This window comes from Myripristis murdjan, chromosome 17 (assembly GCF_902150065.1).
Source record: "Myripristis murdjan chromosome 17, fMyrMur1.1, whole genome shotgun sequence".
Classification (NCBI taxonomy): domain Eukaryota; kingdom Metazoa; phylum Chordata; class Actinopteri; order Holocentriformes; family Holocentridae; genus Myripristis; species Myripristis murdjan.
Window position 1 is genome coordinate 26120897 of NC_043996.1, and position 18452 is coordinate 26139348.

The window sequence follows — 18452 nt, forward strand, 5'->3', positions numbered from 1 at the left end:
GGTGGGCATGTCTGCAAAGGGGAGACCATGGGTGCCCAGAGAACCCATTTTCATTCCGATATCTGGAGGTCAGAGGTCAAGGGGCCACTTTGAAAATGGCCATGCCAGATTTTCCCTCGCCAAAATTTAGCCTAACTTCGCAGCAAAATTTTGTCCTCTAAAAAACTTGTTATAAACATTTATTCGAACAGATCTACCACGTCTAGTGGCCCTTTGTGTTTGCAAATGAACAAAAGTGGACTTCAGTGTAAAAATATGGGAAATAAATTATTGCAGTTTGGCACTGATATCTATAACTGTGTGATCAAGTTTGGAGGAAAATGCCATGAGGAAATGCAATGATTACAAAAGGTTGGACAAATTTTTACTTCAGCAGCCTCAGCAGGAGGGTGAACATGATGAAAACCTCCATATGACAATTGCACAGGGCTTCCTTATGTTATAAAAATTGCATTACGGTATTACCATTATTTCCATGACACTGTATGAAAGAGTGCTGACAGTAGTTTTCCACTCTTCACCCAAGTGAGAGTGTAATATGACAACTTCTTTGTATCCTTGTGTTGTAGCTGAACTGTTAAAGATGACCATATAAGGATTCATTTCCTGTTAGAAAAGAATAGATAACTGCTGACATGTGAACACGTTCCTCAGTGAGAGGTCGCTGCCCAGTGTGGTAAGCTACACACTCCTTGCAAGTGAAAGAATTCACTACTCAACTGGGCGTTGTCTGTCTCCTTTTGCAGTAGGTGTTCTCAGAATTTTATTAGCACCTTACACTGCAGTGGGGTGTTGGTGGAGTAGAAAGGTTCACACTATAAAATAAATACTGAAAAATTGGTTTTTTAGCTGTATTTCTGTGTTACAATCCATTGCTTTTCTGTTGAATGTGAGGCTTTCTGAGGCAATAAAGACCAATTCTAGAATCTCACAAAGAAAACCTGTCAACTGTGACATGAACACAACTGGGGACACCTTTCTGGGAGAGGGACATCTTCACTGATGACCCTGAGAATACAGTCAAAGATATTGATACAGCAAAATGGACGAACAGCATGAAGCTGTAGATGGGTCATTTGCAACCTTTAATGAACTCCGACTGCAGGGAAAACTGTGTGATGTGGTGATCAGAGTAGATGATGTCGAATTTAACGTACACAAGGTCGTCCTCTGCAGCTGCAGCCCATACTTCCGGTGAGTTGGCTATCTTAAGCAAGTGGCTATTAGTAGCAAAAAAATTCTGTGTTATATTTGTGTCTTAGAAAACACAAATATAACACATTTGTACTGCACAAAAAACCTGCATGGTTTTTGCCCCAAACTGCATGGGATTAGCACAAGGTGGGCATGTCTGCAAAGGGGAGACCATGGGTGCCCAGAGAACCCATTTTCATTCCGATATCTGGAGGTCAGAGGTCAAGGGGCCCCTTTGAAAATGGCCATGCCAGATTTTCCCTCGCCAAAATTTAGCCTAACTTCGCAGCAAAATTTTGTCCTCTAAAAAACTTGTTATAAACATTTATTTGAACAGATCTACCACGTCTAGTGGCCCTTTGTGTTTGCAAATGAACAAAAGTGGACTTCAGTGTAAAAATATGGGAAATAAATTATTGCAGTTTGGCACTGATATCTATAACTGTGTGATCAAGTTTGGAGGAAAATGCCATGAGGAAATGCAATGATTACAAAAGGTTGGACAAATTTTTACTTCAGCAGCCTCAGCAGGAGGGTGAACATGATGAAAACCTCCATATGACAATTGCACAGGGTTTCCTTATGTTATAAAAATTACATTACGGTATTACCATTATTTCCATGACACTGTATGAAAGAGTGCTGACAGTAGTTTTCCACTCTTCACCCAAGTGAGAGTGTAATATGACAACTTCTTTGTATCCTTGTGTTGTAGCTGAACTGTTAAAGATGACCATATAAGGATTCATTTCCTGTTAGAATAGAATAGATAACTGCTGACATGTGAACACGTTCCTCAGTGAGAGGTCGCTGCCCAGTGTGGTAAGCTACTCACTCCTTGCAAGTGAAAGAATTCACTACTCAACTGGGCGTTGTCTGTCTCCTTTTGCAGTAGGTGTTCTCAGAATTTTATTAACACCTTACACTGCAGTGGGGTGTTGGTGGAGTAGAAAGGTTCACACTATAAAATAAATACTGAAAAATTGGTTTTTTAGCTGTATTTCTGTTACAATCCACTGCTTTGCTGTTTAATGTGAGGCTTTCTGAGGCAATAAAGACCAATTCTAGAATCTCACAAAGAAAACCTGTCAACTGTGACATGAACACAACTGGGGACACCTTTCTGGGAGAGGGACAACTTCACTGATGACCCTGAGAATACAGTCAAAGATACTGATACAGCAAAATGGACGAACAGCATGAAGCTGTAGGTGGGTCATTTGCAACCTTTAATGATCTCCGACTGCAGGGAAAACTGTGTGACGTGGTGATCAGAGTAGATGATGTCGAATTTAACATACACAAGGTTGTCCTCTGCAGCTGCAGCCCATACTTCCGGTGAGTTGGCTATCTTAAGCAAGTGGCTATTAGTAGCAAAAAACAGAAAGCAATGAATCAACTGAGTCTGAAAAACAACGCCTTAAAAGATTTCTGTCTCATTTCTGTCTGTGTTACTTCTCTTTAAGTCAAGCCATTGTTTTGCAGTGCTTTTGATGAAAGAGTTCTGTCAAATTGTGCTTCACCAAGCAACTAAGGCCATAAAAATCAAAAGAAAACAATAGAGCAAACACATCACAAATTGTGAAGGATAATACTGTTATTTTTTAAGATTATGCCAGTGGGCTAAGTCCCTCCCTCTTTTCTGTTTTTCTTGCTGCTAGCTACTCATACAGTAACAGTAAACATATTGTCTCACAAAATTAACTGTCATATCAATGCCTTCAGATTTAGGGCTTTACTTTTACTCAGAGGAACAGTTGATATATGAAATTGTAGCTGTAGGAATGTAGTTGTAATTCCCACTTCCCCTTTATTAAATATTAGAGTAAAAACAGAATAGAATGCAATAAAAAGATCATTTCAATCTATATTTGATGCAGTTGTAATACATGTGGCATGCATTGCTAAAAGGTTGGGGAAATGCTAGCTAGTTGTAGACATAAGCAAATCAAATATGGTAGAATTAAATAATCCTATTTTCTTTCAGACATAAAGCTTGATTGTGTGTGTGTGCATGTGCGTAGGTGAGTGCATGGTGTTTGCGTGTGTGTGATGTAGGTGTAACATGTACACATGAGCACTTTACATTACCTTTATGTTCAAGACCCCATTCATCAGAATTTTGCTGCAGCTGAAATAAAGAAGGTCACAAACCTGACAACAAGGCCAAACATACACTCTGTGTGTGTGTGTTTGTACAAACGTGAGATGACACGACAATGTTACATACAACTTTCAGTGCCCTCCTTTAATCTCCACCCTGAACCCACAGAGCTCTCTTCGACACTTGCTGGACAAATCCAGAGAAGAAAGTGTACAACATCCCTGGCCTGTCGTCTCATATGATGCACCTAATCATTGAGTACGTCTACACACACTCTGTTCCTGTGACGGAGGAGAACGTAGAAGAGCTCTTAGCAGCAGCAGATCAGTTTGCTGTCGAGGGAGTTGTAGACGCCTGCTGTGAATTCCTTGAGAAGCAGCTTTGCTCAGAGAATTGCATTGGCATCTGGAAGTTTGTGGACATTTACTACTGCCCAGCGCTCAGGCATAAGGCATACCTGTTCATCCTGCATCATTTTGAGGAGGTTGCTACCTGCGAAGAGTTCCTGCAGCTCTCTGTGGAGCAGGTGGCTGACATCATCCAGAGGGATGATCTCAATGTTAAGCATGAAAGCTCAGTGTTTGAGGCCATCGTCCACTGGATCAGCCACTCGCCTGAGGACCGTAAACACCACATCGCTATGCTGTTGTCCAAGGTAACTGTGGGTCTGCATTCAGTTTACTTTTATAACTTTGGCAATTAGAAGATGAGCACAGCAGAACAGTTTAGATTGTAGTCAAGACAACCTTCATCAAGTTCAAGTCAATTCTAAGACTAGTTCAACCAACTGATAAGATAGGGACTGATCCAAGATGTCTGAAAAGCTGTTTTGAGACCAGACTCAAGTACTACAACCTGCAGTACATCATTGTTTAATTCTAAGATTAAATATTAGGGCGTACAAGGGCCAAAGCTACAGCCTTCAGATGGCACACTAAATATACGTGTTTAGGATATCATGAAAATAATTTTTCATATACCTTCCTTATTCCTTATTTCCTTCTTATCTCTGCCCAGGTTCGCTTAGCTTTGATGAACGCTGAGTACTTGCTTAACAACGTGAAGAACCATGTTCTGGTGAAGAACAATCCTGGGTGCAGGCTCATCATCATCAATGCCTTGACGGCCATGGTTGATAACAGCGGTTCCAACTTGAATTACAAGAATCCCGTGTCCTGCCCACGCCTGCCCCATGCCATCCTGTTGGCTATTGGAGGCTGGTGTGGCGGCAGTGCAACCAATGTTATTGAAGCATATGATTCCCGTGCTGACCGCTGGGCCATTTTGACCAACATTTGGGAACGTCCTCGGGCTTACCATGGTACTGCTTTCCTTAATGGCATGGTGTACTGCATCGGAGGCTTTGATGGGAATACACGTTTTAACAGTGTGCGCAAGTTTGACCTCGGCACCCGCACCTGGCACGAAGTGGCACCCATGCATTCACGTCGCTGCTATGTCAGTGTGGCTGTTCTAGACGGCTGCATCTATGCCATTGGAGGCAGTGATGGACATAGACGACTGACCACTGCTGAGCGCTATGAGCCCCAGACCAACCAGTGGACTTGGCTGGCATCCATGCATGAGCAGAGGAGTGATGCCAGCGCCACAACACTCCATGGCAAGGTGGGTGGATAGCTGTAAAAAACTGCTGTAGCTCACAGATTTAAAGAGCTCAGAAGTTACAGAAGCCTGATCATGACTGTTCCAGTCGATATCATGCTTCTTTTATGTGTGGGCTTTTTACAAGTATAGTGTGACTCCCAAAGAGCAATACTTTGATTACTGAGAATAATCAGCTTAAGGCATTATCTCAATTACATTTACCTGACTCCATGTAACACAATATCTCTAATTACAACATTTACACAGTTTCATTAAATGATCTGTCTTCTGCTGCCACTCCATGGAATAGCATCATGTGGGTGTAATCTACTTTGGAACATAAACTCGAAACATTCCCAATGAATATGATAAAAGTCACAGATTATTTCTTCGCCCAGGTGTTCATTTGTGGAGGTTTTAATGGGAATGAGTGCCTAGCAACAGCTGAATGCTACGACCCTGAGACCGACCAATGGACATTGATCGCCCCAATGAGAAGCAGGCGCAGTGGGGTGGGCGTCATTACCTATAGAGGGTACATCTATGCGGTAAGGAACACACAAACACTTTTGACATTCCTGTATTACTCAATCAGCGTCAAACAGAGACACTACGTTTTAATGGGCATGCACATTGTTGTCTAAAAGAGTTTCTAGTGTGTGACCCATATTTCTTTCCTTTGTCAGGTGGGCGGCTTTGATGGCGCCAGCCGTTTGCAAAGCGTCGAGGTCTACAACCCTGTGATAAATGTCTGGCGCAATGCACCCGCCATGTTCAACCCCCGCAGCAACTTTGGCATTGAGGTGCTGGATGACATGATCTTTGTTGTCGGAGGCTTCAACGGCTTCTCCACCACCTTTAATGTGGAGTGCTATGATTACAACACTGGCGACTGGCTTGAGGTCCACGAGATGAGGATCTTCCGCAGCGCTGTGAGCTCCTGCGTGGTGCACGGACTCTCCAACATAGCCGAGTATGCCACCTCTCGTGATGCCCTGGCACTTCCCAGTGTGGATGAAGACTCTGATGAGGACTTTTATAGGTCAGATGAATCTATCTAACATCCAGATGGACTTTTCGCCCTCTGCCTATGCACCTTGGCATGGTTATTAGGCACAGACTGGCTTTCAGAAAATAAATAAATGAAATTAATTGCTTTGCATCAAACAAGAGTGATGACTTTTCAGTTTGAGTGACACTTTGTTAAGGTTTGTATTATAACACCAGTGCAAGCCCCCATGATGGCAGACTTGCACCCTGAGTCAGCCAATTCCTGACAGCTGCAGTGTTGCTGCTCTACAGGTGAGCTGACCTCTGACCTCCCTGTGGAAGAGGTAAAGCCTCATCACACGATAATCCCAACTACTTCTCCTGTCCATCACAGTCCAGATTCACTGGTATTTCTGGAAACACTGGTAGTACAGGGATGTCTGATCCATTCTGGTATGGGATCTACCAGAGAATATTCAGAGAATTGGTCCTTCAGTGACAAGAGATGCACACAATTAATATCTCACAGAGCAGCTTCAAGAGTGAGATTAGATGTGCACTTTTTTTTCACATTTTTTCGTAGTGGAGACATATCAAAGACGACATTGTATACAGTTTGATGCTTTTGCAGCTGCTTTGTCATTACCACCACCAAGGAGGTAATGAAATCTGGTCTGTCTGTTCGGTTTTGGTAATCTGTTAAAAAGGTAGCTGCTCCTTCTTGTCAGCTCTGTTTGTGCACGTGATTGCACAGCAGCTCTTTCCCGTTTTTAATCAAGTTTTCTATGAACGTGACAGAATACCTGATCTGCCTCCTTGGCGGAGGTCCGCGCTTTACTATGCGAATTTTCTAGTTCATATATTTGTTCTTTTTTATACTTAATTTTCTACTTGCTATGATCTCATGTTATAATTTAATTGTTGGCTGTGTTATGCTTAATCCCCACCATTTATTTGGCTGTTACTGTATTTATGCTGTGCTCCTTTGCTGTTGCCTATTATTCTCTAATTTGGTGCTGAAATAACCCAAGTTCCTCAGAGGAAGATCATTAAAGTTTCATCAGATCTTATCTTGGGATAACTTTCTCTGTTTGGCCACCCTCTGAGCTGAAACCTAATTATGTGGAAAGCGCTCTCTGTTTTGATTTCTATTTCATTTCTCTCTTATACCTCTTTTATCCCTCTCTCTCTCTCTCTCTTTGTCTTTCTCTCCTCTGCTTAGTGGTCATGTGATACTGTAGGACTGAAAGGCGACTCACAGCTGTGGCAGGTGGCTCCGCTGTAGCCGCTGTCAGAGCAGTTACAGTGGAAGACGGTCCAGGACTGACTGCAGCTGCCGCCATGTTCACAGTGATTGGGAGAACACCTGAGAGAGAGAGAGAGAGAGAGAGAGAGAGAGGGGGAGAGACAGAGAGAGATTTTTGCATGTGTACATTTCTGTCAGTATCTACTGTATTTACACATTCTTGTTAGTGTGTGTGCATGAGTGAGAGAGACACTGTTTGCATGTGTCTCTGTATGCATATTTGCTCAAATCCAAGATTTACACAATGAAAAAAATGAGATAGCACTACAGAATCTGTAGCCATCCTCCCCACTCACCACCCCTCCAGAAAATTCCCCTTTCAATAAAAACGCCTGACTCAGCAGCCTGTCAGCCTGCCACACTGATTTTTACCTCCATTTATCTCTATATCACTTTAATCTGAATGTAAACACACACAGATACTTAGCAGTCACTTTAAAATCACAGTTTCACCACAAACCGACGCTGCTTTGGTAATGTGTGTGTGTGTGCGTGTGTGTGTGTGTGTGTGTGTGTGTTTTATTCAACCACTGTAAAATAAGTAAAGGTGTTCTATTTGCGCTGCAGAGAAAGTGTAGTCCAGTAGATGTATTTTGAGGGGTCAAAGCCCAGTCATGGGAATCAGTTGTTATTCCTATTTTGTGACTTAAAGGATAGACATAAATACGCCAGTTTTCCTTCAAAGCACTGGTGTTTGACTCCTCACCCATGAGATGGATTTCAGCAGGATGACTGAGTGGTTGACGCGTTGCCCTCAAATGCAATACAGTCCTTGTGGGGTCTAATCCCACTCTTGGTAGGAGTTCCTTTGGTAGACCAATGTAGTCTAAACAGAGGCTTTTAGATTTTTAACCTTCTTTCTAATGTGCACAAGTTTAAAAAAGCAGGGAACAAAACAACATCAGAATGTCTGCATGTTTAACTCCAGCAGATTCATGTTGTTGGGAAGTCAAAGCCTATTCCTGGTAATCAGTATTGTTCCTGTTTTATGTTCCAGTGCGTACATAAAGTGCTTTATCTTTAGAGAATTTCAGACTTTCAAGCTGATCTTGTTGTGTAATCAGGATGGCCGAGTGGTTAAGGCGTTGCACTTAAGATGCAATGGACACAAGTCCTCGTGGGTTCAATCCCCACTCCTGGTAGAATGTTTTTGATCAGGGAAAATTTAAAGTCACAAGTTGCCAAAGGTTATACTGGACATACTGAAACATATTGAATTTGTAGTCCAGTGGACATAGGACGGTGGGGTTTGAAACCCGATTCTGGGAATTGGTTGTTATTCCTATTCTGTGCACTTTCAAGCATGCATGAAAATGGAGTGCTTTATCTTAAGCAAATTGGGGTCTCACTTTTGCAATCCATGTGACCAGCACCAAGTCCTCGTGGGTTCGAATCCCACTCCTGGTAGAAGAGGTTCCTTTGCTTAAGCTCCAAAGTTACCAACAAAGAAACACAGCAACTGAAAACCTTCTAAACCTCATAAGTGTGCTCTGCATGATAACCTAAAAAAATGATCTAATAGAAACATGTCCTCAAAGCTTTCACTTCTTTGGTAATAACGGCTATACTGGATTCACTCAAACCTGCAATAGACAAGATGTTCATGTAAAAATGCATCGTTCTTATCAACCTGGATTTGCCTTATTTGCCCCATTTTCTTTTTTTCTTTGAAAGCGTTTTTATTGGCGATGTAGGTACAAATACAAAATCCATAAGTAACAAGTGTCACCATGTTTCATATTTTCAAGAGAAACAGTAAAAAAAAAAGAAACACTTGCAAATCACAATACAATATTGTATTGTATACAATACTGTATTGATTCTTTGGGCAATGACACAATATTTGCTGATATCACAAAGTCAGCCATGATACAATTTCGATTCGTTTTGATTTAATCCGGGGGCCTATGATTGTTATGAGGCAATATCATTATACCCATTCATCACAATCACTTACATTACAACGCCATGTTTCTGTTTTAGGTGCTCGGCCAGGTTCTTCATCTTTCCTGAGTATTTTATCTTGTACCGGGATTGTTTACATACAGCTTGTGATTTGTCAGTGGTCCTGTCTTTTCTCCAAAATCCAAAATATTTCCAGGAGTAAATATCCTTTTTTTCTGCCTGTGCCATGGGAATATCATCTCTATGGTGACGATATGGATCCATATTTTCACTTGGCACTGATTATACAGGACTGTTGATCATTGGTTCGATAGATCAATCCAGATCAATGGATTGTTGCACAACTGTGGCCTTGTAGTTACAGTACAGGATGGTGTGTATGATGATTAGGACGTCTTTCTGTTGATGTGCTACTCTGCTGTCCCTCTCTGTGTCTTGTCATTGTTCATCCTGTCCATCTGTTGGTATTAGTAACAGCAACGAAACACACACAAACTGGAAATACAATAACCTGCTCTGGTGTACAAGACCAGCCTATAGAGTCAGAGTCTGCGTCTCCACTTTCCATTAATCTTTATATCTTGTGGAGCCATAGTTTCATCAACAGAGTTAAAGCGAGAGGGGCTGTACGGTGGGATTTCTGATTTTTTATCTTTACTAGGAAATAGCAGTAGGGTTTTATTGTTCTGTTCCAGCGGGCAGTCAGATCTGTGCAGGAACTGTATTCTGCTGAATAATAATCTGACGAATGTGGAAACAGGAAGAGATTTAATTAAAACCACTGGAGCAGATTCTCCCTCTCTAGTGCGGCTATGTGGTTGGTTGAATATGTATGTGTATCTTTATATATGTGTGTGTATGTGAGTGTGTGTGTGAGAGAGAGATTTTTAGTGCCTAGAGGAGAGTTTATAATTGTCCGATTAATTGTGCTGCTCTTTTAGGGTGACATTAAGACAGCAAGGCATTGGTTCTGCTCTCATCAAATGTCGTAATCAAATATATCACCTCATCACTCACCAGTTATGATGAAATGGCAGATAATTATCCGAGCCCATAATCCTCTCTCTGTAAATCCCTTCCCACTGAAAGAGATTTCCTGTCTAATTTTGAGCTACAGCCTAATTACTAGCGTCTACGAGTAGCTTACCTCATCTTTGAACATTTTTATGTGCGTGCTGTATCTGATTATTTCAGTGCATAATCATTTCCGTGCCGGTGCCCGAATTGCACCAATAGCTCCATCAACAATTCTGCCATTTCATTTGTAATGCTGTGAATCTTTATCTTTATTTATCTTTATTGAGTTGTATTTTTGCATTTGTTTGTTGAGATATCATCAGGCTTCAAATTGAACGTTCACACCATGGAAATGTGTTCAACTATAAGCTCTAGCCACATTTCTGATATTCCTTCCATGATGTTTTTCTAAGCTCTAGAGTAAATAGCTTCAAATATGCAATAAATGAAGTGTACTACCACGAAAACTTTTTTTCACCTGACCAGGATGGCCGAGCGGTTAAGGCGTTGCACTCAAGATGCAATGGACTCATGTCCTCGTGGGTTCATGTCCCACTCCTGGTAAAGCTTTGCTTGGCCGATCATGACACTAACACACACTAAATCCTGATGTATCTAAAAATATCGTGCTTTTGAATGGCATCTTCATATGGCACAGTAGCTTGTGATCCCTGATATCAGAACACGTGTGACCAGGATGGCGGTGAGGCTAAGGTATTGTCCTGGAGCTGCAACGATGTGTGTCAGCAGTGTGTCCTCATATGATGTGCTGTCTTTGGTGGTGCTTGTAAAGGTTTGAAGAAATGCTGTTCAAAAATCTTCTATCACAAGTAACGAAAGGATAAATGTTTGATTAAACGGCCATGGATTGAGCTTTGTTATGGAGAAAAAGTTTCACCATTGGTGGCGTCCATGGAAAGAAAAAGCTGATTGAAGCTTTATTTACATGTGTGAAGGTGACCCAGAAATAGAGAAAACACCCATAGACTCAATGCAATTTGTCATGGAAACAGCAAAATTATTTCCAATGTCTGCTGATAAATCTCAAAGTTAAAAAAAATACCTGAGTGGTTAAGTCATTGGACCTACTGTCAATAACAAGTCCTTCAAGATTCAAGTCCCACTCTTTGTATTCCTGCACTGACCTTTTTCAGGTCCAGATAGAGCAAACAGACAGAGGCTTCAAAGACAAACAATAGCTGATGTATTTATCTTCAACAGTTTGGTTTTTGGCCTTTTAAAGTTCTGCATTGTTGAACCAGGATGGCTGAGCGGTTAAGATGTTGCACTCAAGCTGCAATGGACATAAGCCCTCGTGGGTTCAAATCCCACTCCTGGTAAGAAGGTTTTCATTACTGAGAGTAAAAATCAAAAAAGCTTAAATTCAATATGCACATGTGATTTCTGGGGACTGACCTGTCGATGATGCCACACATGTCGATCTGCAGCTGGCTGTAGTTTCCCAGCAGCCTTTGCTGCACCATGATCAGGTCGACTGGTTGTTTGTCCAGAGTCAGGAGACGCATGCAGCCCTGGAAGACGTTAAAGGGGTTTCTGCACTCCTGGCCGTCAGCCTCAGCAGGGCAACCTAAGCAGGAGAGGAGGGCCAGCAGTCATTCAATCAAACAACAAATGATGAGGTAAATCAACATGTGGTACATATAGCTAGAGGCAGAGATGGGTGCAGCATGTCTGCATCCACGATTCCTTTCAGTTCCTCTCAAGATGGACGGAGAGATGAGAATTTGAGCACAATTATTTAGGAGCAGTATCTGATGGACAACCATTTTCTGGTCTGAGTTACTATCACACATCAGGCACTAGTCAATGCACTGACACAGTATCAGCTACGATAATAAATTCCATTTACACCTCGGTATGCTGTCACAGAAAGTACAATCGGCATTGTGCGAGGGAGCCTTTCCGCTGATAATGGGATAACCAGCAGCTGTCTCCAGGAAAATGAGTGAATAATTTTACTAACACATCATCATTACCTAGTGCAATAAGGTAATATTAACAGTAAAACTTGCAAATTATTTCCAGTTTTGATGTCAGCTAATCCTGCTTAGCCACAATATACATACCATACCATCAAATCCAATTTGATTTATTACAGGAGTTACAATCTGACATGATTTAGTGTGAGGTTAAAAGCCACCATGATTTATCACAGGCATCAAAACTTATTGCAAGGGGTTACAGATCAGCTGTGGAAAATTTGTTGTGCTTTTCATCTTACCACGTAGAAAGCTGAACTGTGATTTGTCATGTGTTGGTCATTCCTAAGTGGTTAGTATAACATACAAGATAACCTTTTCCCCCTTTCCTAAGTAAATAAGTGTTGTGTTTGTGTAAATAAGTTTGTGTGTGTGTGTGTGTGTGTGTGTGTGTGTGTGTGTGTGTGTGTGTGTGTGTGCAGGTATGGGTGCCTGTGTGTCTGTTTGTTAGTGAATGTGTATGTGCTGAATGTTACAAAGCTTGAGGCACTTAAGGAATATTCTTGCACTGCAGTATTGCTGGACAGAGGAAAAAAACAGGAGAGAATAGATTTTTTTAGAAACAGGCAAGAGAGTGAGTGAAGAGTGAAGAGTAAAACCCAGAGCAGAAGAAAGGAAGAAAGAAGAAAGAGAAGAAAGGAAACACTAGCTGAGATAAAAGAGGGACAGAGAAGGGAGAGGAGTGCAGCGTGAGAAATGAAAACATAAAGAGGAGAGAGGAGGAGGTAGGAGTTGAAAGAAACAGCGTAGAGAAAGAAGCAAACTCATAACTTTGATTTTTTCTTAAATTATAGCCATGAGTTGGGTCTGTATTGTATTGTTTCAGGGCAAAGTCAAGAAACTCCTGTAAAATTACATTATACTGAAACACTGATTTCAGCCCTGGAGGGCGATGGATAATCTGAGTATGTCCATAATACTACTACAGTTTTGTTTAATGTACAACAAATGTTAAACAGTTTCTCTGTGGTTTTGTAATAAATGGCAGATTTTAATTGCTGATAAAGATACTGCAAGTTTTTCACAGTAAACAACATATGTTACACTCTTACCACCAAAGAAGAGGTGCCGTCCTGCGGTGACAGGAAATGAGGGGCTGGCCTGAGCGGTGCCTCCTTCCTCTTTGTCCACTGTGATGGTCAGACGAGCTCGTCTGGAGTTCAGCTCCACCCAGTGCCACTGACCGTCATTCAGACCAGAACCTGGGAGAACAAACCATACACACCTGACTGCCATGACTCCAGGATCCATGTTTTCATCTTTTAGCTATGAGTAACCCAACTATGTGGAAATTTTGACTTGCCCGCCTTGTATGGGGTTAGATGTTAGGATGTCAGGATGTTCAGTGTAAGGTTTGATGTGTGAGGGTTTGACTGACCTGCGCTGAGCTCCAGCAGCACCCTGCCAGCCCTGTGGATCTGTAGGCGGAGCCTGGCCTCGCTCAGGTACAGCCAGGCCACGCCCCCTTGCTGGGGGAGGTCAAAAGTGAGCAGCAGCCCCGCCTTGTTCCAGGTGCGGAACTGCAGCTCCACTGACACGCCCCCAGACGACGACGCTGTCGCCCCCGGCAACCGCAGGAAGCTCTGGGGGCCGGTGAACGTGACGGCAACAGAAACTGGCTCAGCACAAGAAAAGGTCACATTGCCCTGAGTGAGCGAGAGAGCAAGAAGGGGAGAAAGCGAGCCAGAGAGAGAGAAAGAGAGAGAGAGAGAGAGAGAAATACAGATAGGAGAGGGTGGGACAGAAAAATGATTACTGGAGAGATGAAACAACTTAAAACATGAATATTAATCAGTTGCAGAGAGGGTGTCGGCGTGACCCGATGTCGCAGAGATCTCATCAGCAAGTCTCCTTTAAAGAGGACACTGGTATTACCATAATGATAACAGCCAGGCTCAGAATAAGAACCAGGAAAGCAAACTGAAAATACCAATGTCACCCAGCAGCCTGGAGTCAGAGAGAGAGGGTGAGAGAGAGAGAGAGAGAGAGAGAGAGAGAGAGAGAAGGGGGAGTATGTGAACAATACTACAGACATTTCCGTTACAGCCCATTGTTTTGAGTGGTGGCAATGACACCAGGTCCATTGCTGAGGCTGCAGTTGTAATAAATTATAGTGCAGGGTCTCTATTGGGAATATCAGCCTGCTATCTTTATAATGGTCAGGAAACACAGATCACATCCAGAAGTCCTGTGTGGAGCAGTTAAAATGATATATACCTGCTGGAGTGGGCAGTGCCTTTGCAGAACACAAAGTAAAGAGTGACCTTAAAAATCCTCAAAAGCCTCAAAGACACTAACATGCACTCCAAACACCCACACACATACACACACATCACAGATCACAGATTTATTTTCTTTGTAATTATGACCCCTCTCCCATAGTCATACACAGTAACACTCTGGAAGTTTGTTTGTAAAAAGCACCTTAAAAGCTACAGTGCTATTATAAAACAGAGAGTAAATGCCTTTAAGCCACACATGCAGCTCTCTGAGTTACAGAGAATCCTCGTTTCTCTGCTCTCCTGAACTGAAATGAGAGGGGTTTTACTAATTAATATCTGCAGAAATGGTTCAAAGCGTCTCCATCAAGGTCCTCGCTCCTCGCTGTCCCTGTAGAAACTGAAGGTCCTGATGGCCGAGCTGAAGCTGCATCAGAGGCGTGAAAACCATCGACAGTCCTCCGTTCCCTCCTCGCTCACCGTCCTCATTAAGGCTCATTAGTTTCATTAACTAACTAGCAGCTTGTTAGCAGCAGCATCTGCACTGAGGCCTGCAGGGTCCGACTTCCCACTGGTGCTTCATGGACGCACAAACACACATGCACTGGCACACAGGTACACACACACACACATACATGCAGACCTGTGGTGTTTTATGTATGTGATGTGTTGAGTAATTAGTTGGTATGGGAGCGTATAGTTACTGTAGCCTGAGGGAGGAGCGCTGATGATTTAGAAGTGAAACGAGAAGGACTTTGCCTTCTTCGCGCCTGTGCCCCCTTGATGATTTTAAGATGCCTCGTAATAAGCAAGTCACAAAAATACCAAACGGAATATCTTTTCGGTCTTATCAAAGCATTTGGAAAGGCAAAGGGAATTTTGCTGAGGGCCAAAATTAGCCCGCGGGTCCTTTTTTAGGTGTCCCTGCTCGAGCTGTTGATGATGTGGTGTCTCTCCGAGAAAAAGCCACAAAGCTTCTAAACATCAAAAACATGAAAAGCTGTTGTTCTATAGCGGCTGGTAGTCTCCTGGTAGATATGACTCACTGTGTGCAGCACGCATGTTACCTCACCCGACACACATTAATATGAAAATGTTATATGCTGTAATTTTAAGGTTGTGAGAATATTTTCACTGCACCATGGCTTTGACCTTTGTGGACATTACTGTAACTTACTCACTGCTTCAATCAGCATGAGTCACTCTGGATACGATAAATGTCTAAAATGTAATAAATAAAATATATAGCTTTATAAATAGCTAAAATAAATACCATTATACATTCAGTTTAATCCAGTCTATCAGGTCAACATAGAAATATTGTAACTTTAGCAAGACAGTAATATGGCGGGCATAATGTTTAGCCAGGTCTATCAGGTTAGCTTTCTTGCAAGCTACCAGTGAGCTAAAACCTGTTGTGTAGTTGGAGGAGTGTAAACACAACTTGGCTCAACAATTACCAGTAAACTAACTTACCATTACAGTAGCTTGGTGGTCGTTATGTTTAGCCAGGTCTATCAGGTTGAGGCCGTTATAAAACAGGTTTTCCAGGCAGCCATGGAAGTTCCTCTTGGAGACGACTGGTTTGTGAGAGCCGAGGTTGTGGAGAGTTCCTACACTCAGCTGTATGGGAAACATAACAGAGTAAGAACAGTACATGCACCTGGACTGACACAAATACAATATATCTGCAATTTTTCAGTAATGCAAAAGCAGCTAATTTTGAATTCCCCCTGGTTGCAAGTTGCTTGGATTGCAAGAAACGCATGTGTGTATGCTTTTAAGTATTAGTATATTTGTGTCTGTCTGCATGTATGTTTATGTGGGTGTGCTTGTGTGTATCAGAGCAGAGTGTTTCGCCCCACCTGCTCGATGTCCCAGCGGCTGAACTCGGCTGGGATTTGAACCTGCTGTGTGTTTTTGTCCACGGTGAGGTTGAGGTGAGCGCTGAGCTGCTCCACTGCGACATGGTGCCAGTGCTGGTCGTCTAGCAGGCTGCCCAGGGAGACGAGACGCTGGGTTTCAGACGTCAAACTCCTACCTGGAACAGAGTAGGAAGGACAGTGGGAAGAGAAAATGAAGAGATTAGAACATGATCCTTCATGTTCCAGTGAAGAGAAAGAAAACAAGGGCATGAGGAAGAAATATTGTAAGGGAAGGAGGAGGAGAGCACAGTCACATCGAACTTCTGAAGCTTTTCTTTTGTGGCTCTGACACCTCAGCCTTCATCAAGTCACTGTTCAAAAGCCTAGAAGAAAAACAGAGACTGTTTTTACCTTTGAGTTTGTTTTCTCCTAGTTATCTGACCTGGAAGTTTGTTTTCTCCCAGTTATCTGACCTGAAATCAACTGAGCACCAGCCTAATAAAAAGCTCTTTAATGTGTCAGAATATTTTAATATCCTCAGTATCCCACCGAGAGCAGCACACCGAGGTCACCCTCTCCCATCTCATTAGGGACTATTGAATATCTGCATACCAGCAGAGAGAAATGAATCCAAATATGTGGAAACGCCTAATTCTGAAAACTGCAGAGAAAACATAGCAGGACATCATTAATGATAGATGAACACCAGCAGGTCCAAATTAGCAGATCCATCTCTGCATCCCCAAAAGTACTGGGGAGAGAGACTTTCTGCTGAGAGAAGGAACTATAGAGGGAGCTGAATACAGTCAGTCATTAAAAATGTATTAGACATTCTTCAGAGAGAAACAATTCCAACTTCAGAAGGAAAGATGCAAGAGCGGGAGAGAGAAAAACAGACAGAGGAAGATTACAGACTTTATGATAAATGTGTGTTTTAGTATTTCAACCCATTTGGTGAGATCATATATTTGATTACAGCTTGGATGAGACAAACAACTTCATCCAGAGAGTGAATGAGAGAGAGAGAGAGAGAGAGAGAGAGAGAGAGGACCTTATGATCCAGACAGTGTGTGTCCTGTCAACACATTTATTGTGATGAGATATTTGATTACAGTCTGGACGAGTGGAAAGAGACAGGGGGAATCAATATGAGAGACTGGATGGCAAGACTTAAAAACAAATACGACCACTTTATTGGCATTGATTAATGGAACAATATTATTTAGAGAGTGACAGTGTGGGTGAGAGAGAGAGAGGACCTTATGACAAAGTGCTTCATGGGATGGATGATTTGATTACTGCCTGAATGACTGGAAAGAGAAAACCGGAATCAATATGAGAGGTCTGAGGGCAAACAAACACAGAACCCACCCCCGCCCCCCCACCCGATGGAGACTGTCAGTCTCGAAAAGTCTGGTGGTGGCTACAGAGATGGGCTTTTGACTGTTGCTGTTGGAAAAAAATATTGGAAAGACATATGAAGAGGCAATACTTTCCCCTCTCTAAGTGCCCTCGAGCAAGCTTAAATTAACCTATATAGACCTACAATGACCAGCAGAGGCAGACTGTGGTTGCACTGAGCTGCTCCGATGAGGTTAACGTGTGCAACCTGCTTGTGCAAACCTCTTGCTACAAAGCTACAACATACCTGAAACTGCAAATAACCACAGTATTTTTTATTCATTTTCAACACGCTCAGATTGGATGTGCTTTTTTAAACATTGCAGAGTCGGCAAAACCCTTGCTATTTTCATCATTCTTGACAACATGGCACAACAGCAGCACCTCACTTCAATGTGACACTAACTCTGATTGTAGAGGAAGACATTTTTAACACTTTTTTTTAACACGTTTAACACTTTTCACTGTGAAACAGACCAATGTGATTGTTTCAAGTGCTGTAAACACAGTCAGCCAAGAGCTTAATGTACAAACTGATGATTTCACAGTGTCGCATGCTGTTGTCTGGCCTCAGATTATATTGGAAAAGTAAAGATTTTGGCAAACTGATAGTCCACCAAGAGGACTACTGTGCCTGGTCTTTTCTAACATTTTTTCCGCAAAGTTCTTCTTTTGTAGGATTGTAGTATGACATGAGGGAAATTTTAAATAACAATGTGTCTTTCTATTGTTTTCATTTAATTATCAGATTATTACTATAACCAAATCATTGTCTCTGCATGTCGAGTTTACATTTGTTGGTATAATGAAGGTTCTACAATCATCCATAGGGGTGAGCAATTAATC

At 42.2% G+C, this 18452-nt stretch overlaps 2 protein-coding genes and 3 non-coding genes across 5 annotated transcripts in view; 4 read left to right on the top strand and 1 right to left on the bottom strand.

Annotated features, from left to right (window-relative positions):
- LOC115375905 (contactin-associated protein-like 4) overlaps positions 1-18452 on the bottom strand; it is a gene marked incomplete at its 5' end in the record, with an annotated part of 181956 nt that overhangs the window by 54062 nt on the left and 109442 nt on the right. The window contains 6 exons of the mRNA XM_030075499.1: positions 7153-7259; positions 11538-11709; positions 13174-13323; positions 13500-13767; positions 15817-15963; positions 16206-16381. Coding sequence (XP_029931359.1) covers positions 7153-7259; positions 11538-11709; positions 13174-13323; positions 13500-13767; positions 15817-15963; positions 16206-16381 — 1020 coding nt within the window. The remainder of the gene's footprint in view (positions 1-7152; positions 7260-11537; positions 11710-13173; positions 13324-13499; positions 13768-15816; positions 15964-16205; positions 16382-18452) is intronic.
- LOC115374781 (kelch-like protein 10) lies at positions 1091-5964 on the top strand. The gene is made up of 5 exons (XM_030073900.1): positions 1091-1194; positions 3467-3953; positions 4316-4924; positions 5302-5451; positions 5590-5964. Exons 2-5 carry the CDS (start codon positions 3537-3539, stop codon positions 5962-5964), a joined length of 1551 nt encoding a protein of 516 aa, XP_029929760.1. The 5' UTR covers positions 1091-1194; positions 3467-3536.
- On the top strand, positions 8259-8341 carry trnal-uaa (transfer RNA leucine (anticodon UAA)). Its single transcript has one exon. It is a non-coding gene; the product is annotated as a tRNA-Leu (tRNA).
- trnal-caa (transfer RNA leucine (anticodon CAA)) lies at positions 10603-10685 on the top strand. Its single transcript has one exon. It is a non-coding gene; the product is annotated as a tRNA-Leu (tRNA).
- Positions 11379-11461, top strand: trnal-caa (transfer RNA leucine (anticodon CAA)). The gene has a single exon. It is a non-coding gene; the product is annotated as a tRNA-Leu (tRNA).

What these genes read in the sequence shown, in the direction of transcription:
- LOC115374781 (XM_030073900.1), top strand. Translation starts at nt 3,537, where the DNA reads ATGATGCACCTAATCATTGAGTACGTCTACACACACTCTGTTCCTGTG. An exon ending in CCACAACACTCCATGGCAAG is followed by an intron (nt 4,925 to 5,301) that starts GTGGGTGGATAG and finishes TTCTTCGCCCAG; the next exon opens with GTGTTCATTTGTGGAGGTTT. An exon ending in ATAGAGGGTACATCTATGCG is followed by an intron (nt 5,452 to 5,589) that starts GTAAGGAACACA and finishes TTCCTTTGTCAG; the next exon opens with GTGGGCGGCTTTGATGGCGC.